We start from the raw sequence: 16101 nt of genomic DNA, 5'->3' as shown, positions 1-16101 counted from the left end.
ATAGTGTGCGCAAGAATTACTTGAAGGCAAATTCTCATTTGAGGTCTGTTGTCAGTTGGAGTGTTGTTCCAAATTTGATCACCTCAGGTTTTATTCCTCCTCCTTCATTTGTTCCCCACCTGGTTTTCTTGTACCAGAATGCCCCTTTCTGCCTTTCCCTCTCCCCAGTTTGTTCCTGCTCTTCTCCAAGCCCACTTAACGTGGAAGATCTATTGTGAGCGGCGAGAAGAGAGGTGTGCTGAGTATCGTGTTACACCAGTGTTGGTCACACTGTGGGAGTACACCTAGACATCCCTTAGGTTCCATAAAGGCTGCAAAGGAGCCTGAGAAATTTAGGTCATGCTTTTATGTGCTCATTTTTGTGCCTGTTATTTCGTAGCAGACTTTTCTTGAGGGCGGTAGCTTGTTTATACCGTTCTGCAATAGCCTGGCCTAATGCAGGCTTCTTACAGTCAGCTGCTGCTGGTTTTGTGTACGGGTTGATGTAGCATCTGATGCCACTAGCAAGAAAAGTGCTGAACTGGGGATCTTTGCTACTCAGTTTTATTTGGATTCCAGCTTAACATCCTCAGCCTCTTCCCCCTGCTGCCGGAACACATTGTGACCTCCAGGTGCTAACTGATGTTGTTCCCGTTGACTGAGCCCCATCTGCAGCCCCAGTGCTCACTGACCTATCTTTTCTGTTGCAGAAACATTGCTGAGGCTCTTGTCAGCAAGGGCCTAGCCACGGTGATCAGATACCGGCAGGACGATGACCAGAGGTCTTCACACTATGATGAGTTGCTGGCTGCAGAGGCCAGGTAAGTCGAGAAATTGCTAAACATGCTGAGACCTATGCCTCTACCTGAGCAGAGTAGATTGGAAACAACATGCAGGTAGAGTCTGGATCATTTTTGTCTTTCAGCTTTCACCAGTGGATGGCAAGAAAGCATCCTTTGAACTTTCTGCTTAACTGTGATTAAGTACACTTAGGCCTTAGGCTCCCCCCCCCCCTCCAAATCTGCAGCATACAGAATGTGGCCACCCTGTGTTGACATTAGAAAAGGAAGGAAGCATGGGTGTGAGCACCTCATGATGATCATCACCCTCCCTGGGACTGCTGGGAAAGTCTGGCTCGTGTGTGCAATGCATTTGGCTTTTTGTCCCCCCCCTCCCCCCCGCTTCCCTTCCCTCTCCCCCTTTTCTTTTCCCTCTCCCCCTTTTCCCTTCCCTCTCCCCCCCCCCACTTCCCTTCCTCCCCCCTTCCGTTCCCCCTCCCCCCCCCCCCGCTTCCCTTCCCTCTCCCCCCTCACTTTTGTTCTCTCCCCCCTGCTTCCCTTCCCTCTCCCCCCGCTTCCCTTCCCTCCCCCTCCCTCTCCCCCCCCCGCTTCTTTTCCCTCTCCCCCCTTCCCTTTCCTCTCCCCCACTTCCTTCCCTCTCCCCCGCTTCCCTTCCCTCTGCTCCCCCCTCACTTCCGTTCTCTCCTCCCCTGCTTCCCTTCCCTCCCCCTTCCCTCTCCCCCCTTCCCTTCCCTCTCCCCCCTTCCCTTCCCTCTCCCCCCCTCCTTCCTTTCCCTCCCCCCCCCCTGCTTCCTTTCCCTCTCCCCCCCCTGCTTCCTTTCCCTCTCCCCCCCTTCCCTTTCTTCTCCTCCCCCCCTCCTTCGCTCCCCCGTCCCTTTCCCTCTCCCCCTTCCCTTCCCTCTCCCCTTCCCTTCCCTCTCCCCCCTTCCCTTCCCCCTCTCCCCCCTTCCCCCCCCCCCCCCGCTTCCCTTCCCTCTCCCTTTCTTCCATCCTCTCCCATTTATCACCTCTAGACCTTTTGTCATGTACAAAGGAAATGAAAACATTTATTAGGAAATGAGTTTTGGTTTCAAACACTTCTAACAGCTGGCAGGAAAGCATTTGAGAGAACCTGTGACATTTTCCTTTTGTCCTTCATCCCTGTGGCTGGTTACCCAGAGGAGAAATGTAGTGCTCAGTTGGGTTTCTTGCCACTGACATTCCTCGTGGCTCATGTTCTAAGAGACTTTGGTCAGTGGTGCTGGTCGTTCCATGGTTTTCAAACTTCTTAAGACCCAGTAAGAGCTGAACTAATGCTAAACAGTTGTGCACAGTTCAGCCTTCTGTAGACCCACAAGCTATCCCCATGTGTCAGGGTGGTTGCATGGGTTTGCCTCACTCTGCAGCTCTTCAGTGGCCTTTAGGACCTGGTAGTTCTGGAAGTTTGTGCATCCCATTAGAGAAGGGTTGAGTTGGCACACATGACCTGATTTTGGCTTCACAACTTGTCATTTACATAATTTCTCTCACTCTTTGGCCCAGAACATTGTCTTAATACCCACCATGTCCCTTTTAACACCACGTCACATCCTGCCTGGTAAAATACCTACAGAATGTCATACAGAAGGTCAGCGGCGAAGTCAACCTGTCAGCCGGTTGTGGCCTTTCTGATTCTTTCCTGTGGCTGTTCTCAACTGTCCTGCCTAGTAATGAATCATTACAGGTCTTTGATATAATGCTTAGTAGCCAGTAGCCACTAAAATGTAAGGCTCTCTATGCCTGTTTTTTCAGCACTTGGTAGGTTGAGACAAGAGGATCTTGATTTCCAGCCTGGGCTTCACAGCAAATTCTAGGCCAGCCTTGGCTATAAGTAGACTCTGTCTTAAATAATCGTAATACGTTAGTAATGTGGTATAGATTCAGAAGGGGTATTTCTCAAAGATAGCTGGTCTGCCCTGCCTTCTGGTGAGTCAGTACAGCGGCCTAACCCTCCATGATGGGAAATTGCATGCACCTTTCTTAGTACTGCACAGGCCAGGCCCCTCAGGAAATACACTTTCACCACACTTGTGCAACTCCTGGGGTAGGCCGATGGGCAGCTTGGTCATTTTGATCCAATGACAACTTGAAGAACAAGTGAGGCTTTCACAGTGTCGCCATCACCAAGCAGAATGGTGGAATGTATAACCATAGTTCTAGGTCTGGGTTCACAGTGCTGTAAGGAAGCACTTAATTCTAACAGGCTGGTGGGCTTGGACATAATTTGCTAAGGAGCTCAAGAAAAGGAAACCAGAGTCAGCTCTTATTACACTATTAGAAATAGCCACAGTGTGAGGATCATTGCAAGTGTTGTCTAATGAGTAGACGTAGATAAGGAAATGTGGGGGACATTCAGATTTTAAGAAGAAAACAAGCCTCTTTAGTGCAAATTTTGTGCTGAAGTAATGTAACAAGATGCTTGCTTGCTAAAGCAGTGAGCTGCCTTGCCTAGGGATAATTGTGTTGAGCCATTGCTTTCAGACTGATGCTGGAAAAATTGGCTTTTGGGTCCTTGCACTGTTGCTGATTGAGTAAATAGAGAGAAATTAACCACTTCCAAAGGCTGGGAGCATGCCCGAATGCAATGGGGCCCTTAAAGGATTAAGAGAAACAGCCAAGAGGAGCCCAAGTGGATTTTCCACTGGACCACTGTTGTCAGTGAGCCCTAGGATGGTGGCTCAAGCCATCTCCTGCATGCTAACCCCCAGTCAGGTGAAGTGAGAGTCAGGGGCTCCTGCCAGGCAGTGGTCTCATGCAGAGAGGACTTGTTTTGCAAATGATCAACCCCGTTTGCCTTCAGCTCATGGCTCATGGCTCATCCCCCATGACACCTCTGTCCCTACCCTGGCCTGTTACTTACTCACAGCTCGTCAGAGCTTGTTGTGCATGCTGCCTCTGTCCCACCTCCTGCCGGTCTGATGAATATCACCCAGGTTTAGGGCAGTTTTCCCCTAGATAGATTAGCTTTTATGTTTCCAGTTGAACTCTGCTGTATGATCTGGCGCCCTAGTCGGTTAGGTTTCTCTACCTTGCAGCTTAGCATCCTCTGCAGATCTCATTAGTAAGTTGTTTACTCCTTTTCTGGGCCATGAATAGAATCCCTCAACAAGAAAAGCTTTGGTGTTGACCCCAAGTCTCTCATAACATGGACAGTCTTTTGTCTATCATTCCTTCAGCCACTTTTTAATCTTCAGTGATTGTGTACTGAACCAAGCCAATTTGAATTAATTTCCCAAGGAAATTTTCTTGAGCTACTATATCTATGGCGTTAGCAAAGGCCAAATTAGTAGCATCTGCTGCATTCCTGTCAGTCAGTCATTCTGAGCTCTCAGGTCAGCCGAGGCTGTCCTTGTCATTAGTTTCTTCCCACAATGGTGTCGATAGCTACAGATTTCCTCTCCCCTGACCTTGGCTACCTGCTTTTCTCTGGTTATCATTGGTGGGATCGGTGGTGGCACAGCATGCTTTTGCATTGACTTTGCTTTCCAGTGTACTGCTTGGCCATTAATCCTTTTAGAGAAACATTGTAAGCTGTGGGAAAAGGGCAGCCTGTTAACTCCTCTGACTTCTCGGGTCAGCCATGCTGCCCACCTAGAGTTGATGAGCTTTCTCCTCGCTCTGCGGCTCCTACCTCCTCTGCAAGGGGGTGTGCTTTGCCAGCCCTTCTCAGCTTATCTGATAGGAGCTCAAGGAAGGATAAGGAATGATACTTGCACTCGCTGAGAGTCCAGTTGAGATGAAGAGATGTTCCTGCACACCGACTTACTTGCTTGAGACATGCTCTCCTTTGCTCTCTCTTCGCCTTGCTGACCCCTTGGAGGAGCCTTTATTTAGCTGCCTGTCTGCTTATGGACAACCCTCATTATGTCTCAGATGGCTGGCTCATCTAGAGGCAGCCACAGCTCTTTGTTTAAAGAACAAATAAGCCTGTTAATTCCCCAGAGGCAGCCATCCTTTCCTGCGCAGGTGTCCATCATCAGCCACCTCCTTCCTCATTACCTTGTGTCCAGGCAAGATAAGGTTTTGGCATTTCCTGGAGTGCTCTCAGGCCCGTTTTCCTCCTGGGCTCCATTGAGGAGCCTTTGATTTTGTCCCAGGGTCTGACAGATCCAAGTTGCTTGTCCTTGGAATATTTTTACAAAAAGAATTTAGGTTCACCTGACGCTTAGTTCACTGTGACACTTTTGAATTTGTTTCCTTTTTTGAGGCATCCGATGGGCCCCTAAGGTGCAGCCCAGATCAGTTCTTGTCTGCATGGTTCAAATGTTAAATGCCCAGGTTGGTTTGCTGTGCTGTCTGGATGAGGGTTCTCAGCTTTAGGCAGAGTGCCTGACTTGTGGGGGAAATTCTTTCCCCTTGCCTCCTTTTGAAGAATTTCCAAGCCCCTCTCCCGGCCATTTTTTTTTTCTGAAAAATGCTATAAAATGTCACATATTCTATCCCCTGTATTTGCTGTAACACATCCAGTTTGATTTTGTAAAGGCCAACGTGAAATTTTTATTCCCGCAGGAGATGCCATTACTGTGTTTTCTTGTTGACATTGTAGCATGGGCTTCAGGCTCCCTAGGGCAGTCAGGGGTGGAGGTCTGCCTGCCTCCATCTGCAGAGCGCAGTGACAGCGTGGGCAGCCACACCCACCTTTCCATGTGGGCTTATGCTGAACATGCTACTCACATTGCATCAATGCCTGGAGTCAGATCAAAGCCTGGCTGGTGCCGTGCTCTCTTTGCATCTGTACAAATGAGGAGTAACATCCATGTGTGTTCTCTCTCCTGTAGCTACCCAGCTTTCTTTGGAACTATAATATTCTAAACTGAAACATGCCTGTTTCAGCATGTCCCAGCAGTTCCGTGTCTTAAACGGGAGGAAAGGGAGTTCACGAAATAAGCAAAATTAGCCAAACAAAACAAAAGCCAGAAAGCTGACCCTTTAGTGTCTTGTTCGGTTTGGTGTTGTTTTGAGACATCCCACTATGTAGTCCTGGCTGACCTGGAACTCATTATGTAGACCAGGCTGGTTTCAAATTCACACACACCTGTCTGCTCTGTCCCCCAAATGCTGGGATTAAAAGCATGTACTACCATACATAGTTTACAACCTACCATTTAAATTATTTCTGTAATGGATTAGAATTTGTAGCTTACTGCAGAAAAACACAGACGTTGGGTATTTATTCATTTAAGACAGGTTTTAATCTCAGATTTTGTGATTTCAGGGTTGGATGTATATATTCAAAAAACATTCATAGCCCAGCTTGACTGTGGGAAACACTTGTATTGAGCAGTCTAGCACCTGGGCAGATTTAACTAGTTTAGATTCCTTCTGGACAGAGGGAATGCAGTTGTGCTATCCCATGAGAAAAGGGCAGGCGTTCTCTCACCTTGTGTGTATTCTGTTTCTTTGTGGCACATTGCAAGCTTGGAAAACTGGTGTTGTCCTTAGTCTCTGAGAGGCAAGCACAAACATGCCCTTCTCTCTGTCAGCGTGGCTCCCTCAAGAACTCACTTTTGTGATTGAGCAAACTCTCACTTTAGAACAACAAAAACCAAGTGCCCCTGTCTTGCTGAGTTCTGTATCTCCAGTCTCCACACGCCACAGGCGTCAGGCTCTTGCTTTTTCCAGTGTGATTGGCAGTGCTCCCCATTGTAGGCTTCTCTACCCGAAACGCTGGCAAAGTATACGAGCCTTTCTATCCGCCTCTGATCAAAGGCTGTATGCTTGTAGATGACCCTTCCTTTGCTAAGCCAGTATCAGTGGCATTATTATAAGGGATGTAGCTCTCATCAGATGCCTCTTGGCGGTGACTTAGGGGTCACAATGGTCTTGCCAGTATCCACACACTGATAGCCTCACTTAGTGAATGCATGTTTCATGTCCTGAAGTGTTTTCAGGTCCGCTGGGAGAGAAGTGCTCTTGCACACGTGCTCAGTTGGAGCTGCTCTCCTGCTGTTCTCGCACAGAAAGAAGTTTTCTGTAGACTTTCAAGAAGTAGGAAAAAGTCATGCCTTTCAACACAAAAGGGAAAGAGATGAAGTCCTCCTTGCTGTACCTTCAGCGGTACTAGCATTTGCTTGCTGCTTTCATGAACAGAATAGGAAGGAGAGGGTGTATCTCAGTGACAGAGCCCATTTCTAGGATGCACAGGATCAGTCCTCAACACCATAAAACCAAGACAAAACAGAGCCAGTGAGATGGCGCAGAGGTTAAAAGCTCTAGCTGGGACAAGCTTGAAGACCCGATGTGATGGAGACATCTGCAACCCCAGTGCTCCTGCTTGAGATGGGAGATGGAAACAGGAGAATCACCCAAAGCTCCTGGCCAGTTAGCCTGGAGTGTGCAGCTATACAGCACAGAAACAGTAACAGGAAACACCCTGCCTCAACAGACTGAAAAGCAGACTCCCAAGAGTTCTTCCCTGATCCCCGTCCACACTCAATGAATGAATGAATGAGTGAATGAATGAATGGCAATGTAAAACATTATGACTTGGTAAATGTAAGAAGTCAATGTAATTGTATGGCATATTTCCAATTTGATAAAGATAATGAGCTGAAAACATAGCAAGTCTCATCACTTTATAGTATGGAATTTGAATGTGTTTCCTACAAATATTTGTCTATTTATAATGTTAAAATTGCTATGTCGTATCAAAAGATGTCTAGCTAGGGTTTCTATTTTCTGCAACCAAAATACTATGACCAGAAAGAAGGCTGGGAAGGAAAAGGTTTTTTCAGTTTATACTTCCAGATCATGGTCCATCATTGGTGGAAATCAGGACAGGAACTCAAGCAGGGCTGGAGCCTGGAGGCAGGAGCTGATGCAGAGGCCATGGAGGATGCTGCTTGTGGCTTGCTTTCCTATAGAACCCAGGACCACCAGCCCAGGGGTGGTACCTCCCACCATAGGCTGGGCCCTCCCATATTTATCGCTAGTGGAGAAAATGCCTTAAGCTGGATCTTATGGAGGCGTCTCCTCAACTGAGGTTCCTTTCTTTTTGATGACTCTAGGTTGTGTCTAGTTACACACAAAACCAACTAGTACACAAAGTATAGATGACATGAGTTAACTACCAACTAGTACACAAGGTATAGATGACACGGGTTAACTACTAACTAGTGCACAAGGTATAGATGACACGGGTTAACTACCAACAACTCCAAGAAAGCAGATCTTGCTGTCAGGAGCAGTTGTTCAGCTCTGCTTTATCCTGCATTCATTTCTTCTCTTTATTCTCTCTCTTTTTTCTCTCTGCCTCATTTTAGTACGGCCTGGATCACAGGCATTGAGAATAATAATGGTGAACAACAAAAAAGAGAATGGACTCAGCTTTTTACAAAGCATGCAATCCTAGAAGGATGAACATTAAATAATTTGAGTAGTACTGCTAGATATTACTATTTTTTCTATTTACTTTCCGTTCTTGCCTGTTTTCTTAGCCCTTCCTTTTTCATCCTATTTATTATTAGCACTGCTTGCCTTACATCTTTTTCTATTCCATCTCTCATTTCTATTAAGTTTTCCCATGACAGTGTCTCCTTGAAATTCATCGTTTCTGTTCAGCTTCTGTTCTTACCTTCTCAGTAGTTTAATGGTACAGCTTTAAATAAACCAAGATTTCTCACTTTGAATCTAATGACCTCAACAAGTGAAAATTCTCTTTGAATAAAAGTGGAACTACTGAACAGTGTTAAAAACAGCTTTTACCTGAAGCTTTTCTCTTCTCTGATGATTGGACAGACTCCATAACACCAAGGTACTTCTGGCTTTTCCCTTGAGCATCATAGAAAGAAGTAGATGAATCCTTGTCTGGCCTCTTCACCAGCTGCACTGCCTCATCCCAGGGCAGGTTGGCAACCAGCACTGAAACTGAAAAGTGGCCTTTCTCTGAAACAGCCTCTGGCTTCCATTCTTCTTAACTCTGGAGATGCCCCCCCACCCCCCTATTTTTGGACTGCAGTTCAGTGTTACAGTTATGAGGTTGCTAATTGTCTTCCGCACATGGTGGGGTTTTGGGGGAGGTGGTTCACTGCTGGGGAGTTGGGTAGATCAGCTATTGCCAGTGGATGTGGCAACAGGAAAACGCATTAAAAGAGCTGGTTTGCGGAGTGATTTGAAGACACAGCTGAATGTGGGGAAATATAGCTTTTTCCCTTTCTTCAGAAAAGATGATGCACTCAACATCCAAATAGCAGTAATCAATCTGCATTTAAGGCAGCACAAATGGCCACTTCTGGAGAGCTGTGTAATGCCTCCATTTCCAATGAGTTTTCTCCTTCAGGATATTAAGAGGGTCTGTTCACTCCCTCCTCCGTCCTCATCTCTTCCTCCCCCCCCCCCCCCGGTTCTGATGTGAGCTGTGAGAGCTCACTGGTGGTGACCCAGGGGAATGGGGCTAAGCTGGAGCCCATCCGCTCCATTTGCTCCCCTGGGTGTGCCAGGTTTGTGGAGAGTTCTGCCAGTCATGGTCAGATAATAAGCTGGTAAGGAGCACATCTTACATAATATTTCCTGCAATCATTAGGCTGTGCTGATTGTGTTTCTTCAGCGGACATTGTTTCAGACTTGCTTTCTGGGCCGTCTGATCACAGGCGCCATTCTTCAATGCGTGCAGCTGGTCTTTTCAGAGAGCTTGTCTACTGTTGGCCTTCCCACTGTCCTTAGCTAAGTTTTTGGTATTGAGGCATTTGAAGATCATCATATGGTGAATATAATTTTAATCTGAAATAAACTGTAATGGTGAGGTGATAACTGATTGAGGAACACAGCTGTAAACAATCCATGACCACTGTAAAGCAAATCCCATTACGTGACCTTTTATGGCAGATTTAATCTTCATTACTTTAGCAATTGTAACCATGGTTATAAGCAAAGAGAACAAGGCACGAAGCTGACAGGCTTATACTTCTCTGCATGCCTGACTCCTTTCTTCTTCTTCTTGACTCCGGTCTCCTTCATGCACAGTGTTGGCTCCTTTGTCTTATTGGTTCTGAGTAGCCTTCACCAGCTCTTCACTGGCGTGAAATAGTCAGGAGTGCCATGATGCTTGCTTGCTTCAGCTCCTCTGCAATGCCAGGTGGCATAGTGGTCCTGAGAGCTGAGATTGCATTAGGTGTACCCCTGGCCTGCTTGGCTATGACCCTGGGAAATCTCTTAGAAGGCAGATAATTTGAGTAATTAAACACTGATCCACCAAGGCAAGGTATTGTATAGCTGCTTGTGAATCCACTTCATAGCTGTCTTTCATTTGCCAGCTTCTTTGCATCTCGGTTTCTAGTAACCTCCCTCGTGCATTTCTATTTTATCTTAGCTGCCTCTGCTCCCCCTCCTGCTTTGGACCCAGACATTGAGAAGGATTACTTCCCATTCCTCCTGCCTTTGCATCAGGTTCAGAGAGCTGAATCTCCAGAGGATGCCAGCAGGTTCAAGCCAGCACAGCTCACACTGGAAAAGCATTTTCTGAAACCTGTGCTAAATATGTGTTGCTTTTCACTCAAGTCAAAGAACACATTGCACTTTTCCATAACTGGGCTGGAGAGATGGCTCAGTGGGTAGAGGTGCTAGCTGCCTAGCCTGAGCACCTGATTTCCATTCCTTGCGACCCACTAGATGGAAAGAGGGAAGAGAACTAACTTTCAATCTGTGTAATAAATAAATCAATGTAATTTTTAAAAAGCAATGTAAAAATATTCTATTGCTGCTTTGTGTCTGTTAAGCAACATACTTTATCAAGTTTATTGTGATAAATTCAAGAGTTCAAAATATAGAGATGATTTAGATGAGTAAGTAAGTAGTTGCAAAAGCAGAGATACAGATTGAGGAGTGAGCTGCATACAGGCATCACTTGAGTCTAGCGTTATTCCCCAGCAGTGTCTATAGAGCCCAGTGTGTGCTGTCTGCTGTCCTTGTGGAAGGGGAGCACCAAAGATGCGTCAGTTCCTCCTCACTCGGTGCCATAGCAGTGGTTCCATGCCTCAGAGTTTTTAGGAAATGTGTTGAAGGATTATTAATATTTAATATTGAATTATTATTTTAGTAATATCAGCAGTTTCTCCTTAACCAGTCTTATGCCCAAATAACCACACAGAGAGACCAAAATCTATTTAATTAGTCTATAGCACAATGCTGCACAATAATTACTCCATCCTAAACCTCCAATCTAATAAAATTTCCACCCATTCTCATCTCCCACTTTAAAAAGCAGGTGCTTTAAAATCATCTCCTACGTCCAGCTCATTCCTGCTGGTGCTTCCCAGTCTTCTCCACATGGCTCCATCCTCTCCCTCCTCCCCTCACTGGACCAGGATGTTCCACTCTATTCTCTGTTACTGCTCAGCATTGGCTAGTTTGTTTGAACTGACAACACAGAGAACAAATGGTGACATGTTTACACAAACTTGAAACTGGAGATACTTAGAATAAACATCACAGTGCAATGTCTGGAGTGACCCAGAGAGTGGGCTGGAGAGGCCAGTGTGTGAATGGACATGGGTGGACTGCGCACAGGCCACAAGAGCAGTGCGCCAACAGAGAGAGTCCACCACCTGCCCACCAGTTCATTCCACAGTTGTTCCTTGTGGCTTTCTTTACAGTAATGTAAGTATTCTTTTCATGGACCTATCTAGCAATAAGGGATTGATTAAATTTGAACCAGGAGGCCGGGAGGTGGTGGCGCACGCCTTTAATCCCAGCACTTGGCAGGCAGAGGCAGGTGGATCTCTGTGAGTTCAAGGTCAGCCTGGTCTACAAAGCAAGTTTTCCAGGACAGCCAAGGCTACACAGAGAAACCCTGAATGAAAAACAAAACAAAAGAACCGTGGATCCATGAGATGGATTTACTGAGAACAATTGAAAATGAAGTAATGAAATCAATGACACAAGGAAGTGTTCACTTAGCCATGTGATGGGGGCTGGGGATGATAAGGCCACAAAACTATCCACAGTGATACCATTTTTTTAAAGGATTAGTGGGAAGATATGTATGTTGGCTTTCAGAAAACATTAAGAACCTTTATATTAGAATAAAATTATGAATCATTGTTTTCTCTTTTGTTTTTGTTTTATGATGGACTTTGTATTGGGGACAGCAAAAACTAAGACAATTTAAGTAATCTGCTTTCTGAGCCTTTTTTGATCCCTAATGACCACTTATTTCTACCTAGTACTAATACTCCTTTGATCCTAATCTGGGACCAGTAGCGTTTGCTTATCTGCAGCTGTGTTCCCCTCTTTGTTGTCACTGAAGACCCGGTGTCGCCTTGCACAGTATCACGTGCCTTCATTTCTGCCTTATATTAGTTTTAGATGAGAGGGTGACCTGGAGGTCTTTGTTATTTGCTTCACTGCCTTACGATATCTACTGACTCACTAGTCCACCCACCTCCCTAGACCCGCAGCACTCAATTTCCTCATTTCCAGTCTGTGTGCTCTCCGTCTTTTCTGTCCGTCTTATCAGCGGTGCTCACTTTAGTTGGAAATGCACCTGCATAATCTTAGTCGGTGCCCCCCCCCCCACCTGCCATTCTGCACCTGTGTCTGCTCTGTGCCTCATTTTTTGAAGAACAGAACCCTGTTGCTCCCTCCAGCTGCCCAGGAGCTAGTAGAGAGGCCAAAGGAATTGTCTAGCAACTATGTTCCCTGCATTTGGTTGGTGCTGAAGTACCATACTCATCTATATGGCTGGAAACAATGAGAAGTGTTGGAGAGTTAGCATTTTTCCTTCTCTTTGTTCTGATTTGTATCCTTTTTGTTGAGATTATTCTCACTTGTAAGTTATCTGTCATCAACTGTCAACACAATGGGGCAGTTCCGTCTCTTCTTTACCCACCTACTAGGGTCCAACACACAACATTCCTGGAGCTCTGCCCCAGAGCAAGGGAAGTGTGAGCTAATGGCGAGCGCAGCCTTGAGAGAGCCTTCGGGGCAGCAGGCCTGGCTCAGCAGAGCAGCGCTCTTCCTGGTTTCAAATATAGCTGGTCCTGGTGTGTGTCCTTATAGACCTGACATACGGATGTTTATAGCTTTATAAAGAATGTAGGTCTGGCTCCAACTCAGACCAGTGTCCACAGATTCTTATTCTAAGACCTGTACCTGCCGTAGCACCAACTTGATGATAGGCAAGTTAATTTTGCGAGAGATGTCTCAAGTGGAGTTATTTCTGCAGCAATATGTGGACAAGAACCAAAGTGACTGCTCAGGGAAGAAGACTTCTCACAATCTCTCTTGCTCTGTAGCTTGCACCCCATGTACTTCCTGGGTGGCAACTCCTGAACAGTTAGCCACCTACAGTGAATTGCCAGTTTCTTTCTCATTGTTAAGAACAAACAGGAGGAGCAATTTCAGGGTTGTTGAAGTTTTTTTTCAATTGTATGTGTGGGGGGGGGTGTATGTGTGTATATGGGGTGTGTGTGTTGTGGGTGTGTTTGTGTGTGGGGAGGTGTATATATGGGGGTATGTATGGGTGGGGGGGGGAAGTGTGTGTGGTTGTATGTTACAGTTTGCGTTTGTTTGTTTGTGAATAGAGTCTTGTCATGTTTTCCCAGTTATTCTTGAGCTTCTGAGCTCTGCCTTTCCGGAAGCCAGGAGTACCAGTTCTTGATATCACAAATGGAACAGGAATCTGGGAATATGATGTTCTACTTGAAAAGGGTCTTGCTTCTATTGATGCATAATATACTGCTATTATTGGGTTCTTTTTGTGTAAGTAAAAACAATTTGAACTTTTAGGAACTATCTATGCTGTCAACTTTAGAAGAAAGAATTCTAATTTACTATGCTTAGTTGGCACCAAACAGAAACTGACAACCGTATTGGTCTGGAATCATTAAACGAGTTTTTTTTTCTGCAGGGATAGCACACTGTAGTAAATGTGCATACTCTTGTGTGGGCTTGAGTACAGAAAGCAGTGTTCTCTGAATAATGAAAAGCAGGCCTGATGTTGCCATGCCCCCTGGCTGCTACCTTTAACACGTGTTAGACTTGATCTAATGTAACCAGCCTAGCATAAGCATGAAACAGCCTACCTGAAGCTTTGAGTGAATGCCTGAGTGCAGGTACCTGATACACTTTTAGAACAAAGCAGGGCACATCATGTTTGCTCTGTGTTTAAAGGGAAAAAAACAGCAGCATTAGGACTCAGTTTTAAAGCACTCTAATGTTTCCAGTGTTACTTCTGCATTGCAGTCCACATTTTCTATTTGCATTTTGGTAGCTGCATATTGCTTTCACCTTGGTTGAGTCCCAAGTCTAGGACCACAGAAAGAAAGCAGAATTGTCCCCTACTATACCCTACTACCTTTGCCTGGCTTCTGGCTTCCTAATTTTCTTTTCTTTCTTTCTTTCTTTCTTTCTTTTTTTTTTTTTTTTTTTTGTTTTTTGAGACAGGGTCTCTCTTCGTTAGCCTTGGCTGTCCTAGACTCGCTTTGTAGACCAAGCTGGCCTTGAACTCACAGCGATCTGCCTGCCTCTGCTGGGATTAAAGGTGTGCACCACCACGCCCAGCTGTCCTAATTTACTTTTCAAGCCCTGTTTTTCTTTATGTGTAAGAGTTGTATTCCAGTCTAGGAAAGTCTACAGTTCAGCAGCCTTTTAACTTGAACCTGTATGTCCAAGGTGTATATTTATTTATTTTGGTGATTCTCCTTGGGAGAGAGGACATCTTCAGGCACCTGGTGCCCTGCGACATTCAGAAAGCTCAGAGGCCTCACCTTGTTTTACCTTCTGGGGAGAGGGGCACCCAGGTGGAAGTCAGTTTGCCAGACCTTCTGACGGCCGAGTCCCTGGGTTTACATGGCCAATTCAGGAGTGCGTATGTGGCAGGGAGGTGGTGGGACTGGGGCTTTAATGATTAGAAGAGCCTTATCATCTGTGGCTTCTAGCCGTCGGGTCTGTCTAAACCTTCATGTCCTGTCAGCTGTGAATCCTAAGAACCGGAGTAGCCCATCCTTGACAGTCAGCCCTCATCAGAGGCTGTCAGCAGGGTGCTGAGGGTCCCACACTAATTGTGATGAGTCCCCCTACCCATTTGTAGTTGGATCCAACTCAAGAGAAACCTCGGCAGCCAAGAAACCCTGAGGTGTGTGTCCGATCAGAGTGTGTATGATTCTTTTTTCTTGCTAATTATCTACTTATCTTTAGTGTAGAGCAGAAAATACACTGTGTCTTATGACTCCACAGAGGGTATAAGAGACCATCTAGAGGCTCTGCTGCTGAAGCTGCCTTCACCAAACCTGATGGGCTTTTTCCCTAGGTCTGTAGCAACAGATTTATTTTCTATATGACTAAAAGATTTAAATGAAGAAAAGAAGCAGTAGGAAGTTCCCATGGAGCCACCATATAGTATGGAGGAAGTTGGATGTCCACTGGGATTCTTGGCCTCTTTAATTTAAAAAAAAAAAAAAAGACTCAATCAGAAATGCAAGAAGAATTTACTAGAGTTTAAAAGAAAAGCCACACAGTAGGCAGACTGTAAATTCTTGAAGCTGCCCAGAGGAGGCAAGTGGAAAAGCCTAAGCCAAAGAGGTCAGCCCAGTGGCAGAGAGTAGAGCTTTACAAAAAGACTAAGGAAGCCCAGAGCATTAGGGAGTTTCAAAGCATTCTAGGGCTCTGGCCAACATCCAAAAGCAAACGAAAGGAGAAAAGGAAATAGTTAGGTCCTTCTGAGTCAGGACTTGCCAGGTCAAACAGCCCCTGCCAAACCCCTCGGCAGCTCCTAAGGACTACACTACAGGATGGGAATACTAGAAAGAAAATGTGCTTTATCTTAGGCGCTCCCTGGGGATGATCCCCTAGTCAGGTCCTTGGCCTGCCCAGATGAGACAGGGGACATATTTCCTAGAGATAGATCCCATTCCTTACTATAACATATGATGCAACCCAAGTTCTATCCTTTGGCCTCACATGGTGGGAGGAGAGAATCTACTCCCCAAGTTACTCTTTTACCTCTGAAGGTATGCGTGCGCGTGCCCATGCTCACACAAACATATTAAATACGTGCATAAGTGTAATTTTATAAAATAGGTATCTCTTCACCCCAGATAGGGAGGATACCCACAGACCACGGTTACCTAAGACCATTTTGGCAAACCTGTGAGGTGGTTGTGGTTATTTACAGGAGCCATTCAAAAAACAGCTATATCCCTAGGAGTTCCTCCTGTGCACACTGCCTGGAACTATACCGCTCACTCACGGGTAGCTGTACCACTCACTTGCCCATAGCCATGCCATTGTTCACTGGTGGAAACAGCCGTGAAAAGAAAAAGAAAAAGGCAAAGGAGGGTACTGCTACAACTTCTATGTAGGACGGAGG

The 16101-nt window shown here is 45.8% G+C and overlaps 1 protein-coding gene across 1 annotated transcript in view; it reads left to right on the top strand.

The window, feature by feature from the left end:
* Snd1 (staphylococcal nuclease and tudor domain containing 1) overlaps positions 1-16101 on the top strand; it is a 413057-nt gene that overhangs the window by 225670 nt on the left and 171286 nt on the right. Inside the window, exon 13 of the mRNA XM_051151835.1 lies at positions 690-800. Coding sequence (XP_051007792.1) covers positions 690-800 — 111 coding nt within the window. The remainder of the gene's footprint in view (positions 1-689; positions 801-16101) is intronic.

Source organism: Acomys russatus, chromosome 10 (genome assembly GCF_903995435.1).
Source record: "Acomys russatus chromosome 10, mAcoRus1.1, whole genome shotgun sequence".
NCBI lineage: Eukaryota > Metazoa > Chordata > Mammalia > Rodentia > Muridae > Acomys > Acomys russatus.
This window is presented reverse-complemented; position numbering and strand designations above follow the sequence as displayed.